The following is a 2,961-nucleotide window of genomic DNA, read 5'->3' on the forward strand; positions in this document are numbered from 1 at the left end:
AACATGAAGAGGAAAATTGACCAGATGCAGGAATCTGATGGTCAGATTTTACTTGATCATCAGAGGTTTGTGGGTTTGTTCCAACAGCATTTGCTTTCGTCTTCTGGGGCTGTACCGCGTAGTGAAGCTCCAAATGATCAACCTCCGATACCTCATCCTTCTGTGGCCCCGCCGACTGCTGAGGCTCCGCTGACTACTGAGACTTCTCCTAAGCAGCCTTTGTATTTATCTGCTTAATGTTCCTTTCTTTCTTTATGAATGTAAAAATACCTTGCATAACTGTCAGTGTTTCAAAAATAAACCCACACAAAAAACAATTAAACAAGCAACAAATAAAAATGATAATCAAAGCAAAATAAAACTGTAGAAAAGGGAAGGTTTTTAGAAACGCAAAACTGATTGTGGAGCGATTCAAAAATCTTCCTTATTTGAATATATGGGTTGCCTCCCAAGAAGCGCTTGCTTTAACGTCTTGTAGCCGGACAAGAACTCATTCACTCCTCTTTGGAGCCCACAGCATGTAGGGAGATGTCCTCCACGGCATGCTCCTCAAAGTGCTCATAATAGGGCTTCAATCGGTGCCCATTCACCCTGAATTCATGTCCCGTTTTCAAGCTTTGGATTTGGACTGCACCATGAACAAAAACATTAGTAATAATAAACGGTCCAATCCACTTAGAACGTAACTTACTGGGAAACAACCGTAAACGGGAGTTGAACAAGAGCACTTTCTGGCCTATGGAGAATGTTTTGCCTCGAATCATCTTATCATGGAAAGCTTTGGTCTTCTCCTTGTAAATGCTAGCATTCTCATACGCCTCATGCCGTATCTCATCAAGTTCATTGAGTTGAAACTTCTTATGACTTCCTGCGACATTTAGGTCCATATTGAACTTCTTGATGGCCCAATGAGCTTTGTGCTCCAATTCAACGGGGAGATGGCACGGCTTGCCATAGATGAGCCTAAATGGGGACATTCCAATGGGTGTCTTGTACGCCGTACGATATGCCCAAAGTGCATCATCTAACCGTAAGCTCCAATCCTTCCTTGTAGGCCCAACGGTCTTCTCTAGAATTTGTTTGATCTCACGGTTGGAAACCTCGGCTTGGCCATTCGTTTGAGGATGGTAAGGTGTAGAAACCCTATGGTTGACATTGTATTTCCTCAATAACGCCTCTATGGTCCGGTTGCAAAAGTGCGATCCTCCATCACTTATGATAACACGTGGCATGCCAAACCTTGAAAAAATGTTAGTTCTAATAAAATCTGCAACCACTTTAGAGTCATTAGTCCGGGTGGCTTTAGCTTCCACCCACTTCGACACATAATCAACCGCAAGCAAAATATACATGAAACCATACGAGAAAGGAAAGGGACCCATAAAATCAATTCCCCAAACATCAAAAATTTCAACATTAAGGATAGAAACTTGCAGCATTTGATCCCTAGCACCTATGTTACCCATTCTTTGGCATTTATCACATGTTAAGCAAAAAGTTCTAGCATCCTTAAAGATACTAGGCCAATAGAACCCACATTGTAACACCTTAACTGCTGTTCTTTGTGTGCCAAAGTGACCACCACATGCATATGTGTGACAAAAACTTAAAATTGAACGAAATTCAGAATCATGCACACATCGACGTACAATCTGATCCGGGCAAAATTTCCACAAATATGGATCATCCCACACATAAAACCATGCATCATGCCTAAGTTTATCACGTTGGTGCCTAGTGAAAGTGCTTGGAATTTGTTTTGACACCAAAAAGTTCAACAAATCGGCATACCAAGGCTCACTAACCTTTATGGACAGCAATTGTTCATCGGGGAATGTCTCGACAATGGGTAGGGACTCTTCATTATGCACCATGCGGCTTAGGTGGTCAGCCACCACGTTCTCACTTCCCTTCTTGTCACGAATCTCTATGTCGAACTCTTGTAGTAGCAATATCCAACGAATTAGCCGGGGCTTGGCCTCTTTTTTGGTGAACAAATACTTCAACGCTGCATGGTCAGTGAAAACAATTACTTTAGTACCAATTAGATATGATCTAAACTTATCTAAAGCAAAAACAACGGCAAGAAGTTCTTTTTCCGTAGTGGAATAGTTCAATTGTGCATCATTCAACGTCCGGGAGGCATAGTAGATGACATGCGGCCTCTTGTCCTTCCTTTGTCCCAAAACAGCCTCTAAAGCGTAGTCGGACGCATCACACATAAGCTCGGAAGGTAGGCTCCAATCCGGTGGAACAATGATGGGTGCCGTGGTCAACAACTCCTTGAGTTGGTTGAATGATGCCGTGCACTCCTTGGTGAATTCAAACGCCACTTCTTTTTGTAGGAGACGACAAAGGGGTTGTGCCCCCTTTGAGAAATCTTTGATAAACCTACGATAGAAACCTACATGGCCAAGAAAAGAACGAACCTCTCTAACTGAAGTCGGAGAGGGTAAGTGACGTACAAGATCTATTTTTGACTTATCAACCTCAATACCTTTTTCAGAGATTATATGACCTAAAACTATGCCTTGTTTAACCATGAAATGACATTTTTCCCAATTAAGAACAAGGTTAGTTTCAACGCAACGTTTTAAGATCAAACTTAGATTATGCAAGCAACCATCAAAAGAATCACCAAAGACGCTAAAATCATTCATGAAAACTTCAATTAGTTTCTCTACATAATCCGAAAATATGCTCATCATGCATCTTTGAAATGTGGCAGGTGCATTACATAAACCAAAAGGCATGCGATGATATGCAAATGTACCAAAAGGGCATGTAAAAGTGGTTTTTTCTTGGTCTTAGGGTGCTATGACAATTTGATTATAACCAGAATAACCATAAAAAAAACAATAGAAAGCATAACCCGCTAACCTCTCAAGCATTTGGTCAATGAACGGCAATGGGAAGTGATCCTTCCTTATGGTGGCGTTTAGCTTCCTATAGTCGATGCAC

At 41.5% G+C, this 2,961-nt stretch overlaps 1 protein-coding gene across 1 annotated transcript; it reads right to left on the minus strand.

The window, feature by feature from the left end:
• Nucleotides 1-494: 494 nt before the first annotated feature.
• Nucleotides 495-887, minus strand: LOC139188563 (uncharacterized). Its single transcript, XM_070806173.1, has 2 exons — nt 692-887; nt 495-628 (listed from the first exon to the last, which is right to left on the minus strand). Exons 1-2 carry the CDS (start codon nt 885-887, stop codon nt 495-497), a joined length of 330 nt encoding a protein of 109 aa, XP_070662274.1.
• Nucleotides 888-2,961: the final 2,074 nt, after the last annotated feature.

Source organism: Malus domestica, chromosome 10 (assembly GCF_042453785.1).
Source record: "Malus domestica chromosome 10, GDT2T_hap1".
NCBI lineage: Eukaryota > Viridiplantae > Streptophyta > Magnoliopsida > Rosales > Rosaceae > Malus > Malus domestica.

Bases quoted from the DNA above. Each gene is read 5' to 3' on its own strand.
- LOC139188563 (XM_070806173.1), bottom strand. From the start codon at position 887: ATGGACCTAAATGTCGCAGGAAGTCATAAGAAGTTTCAACTCAATGAA. The intron at 629-691 runs GTAAGTTACGTT...TTCATGGTGCAG, and splicing joins CCGTTTACGGTTGTTTCCCA to TCCAAATCCAAAGCTTGAAA.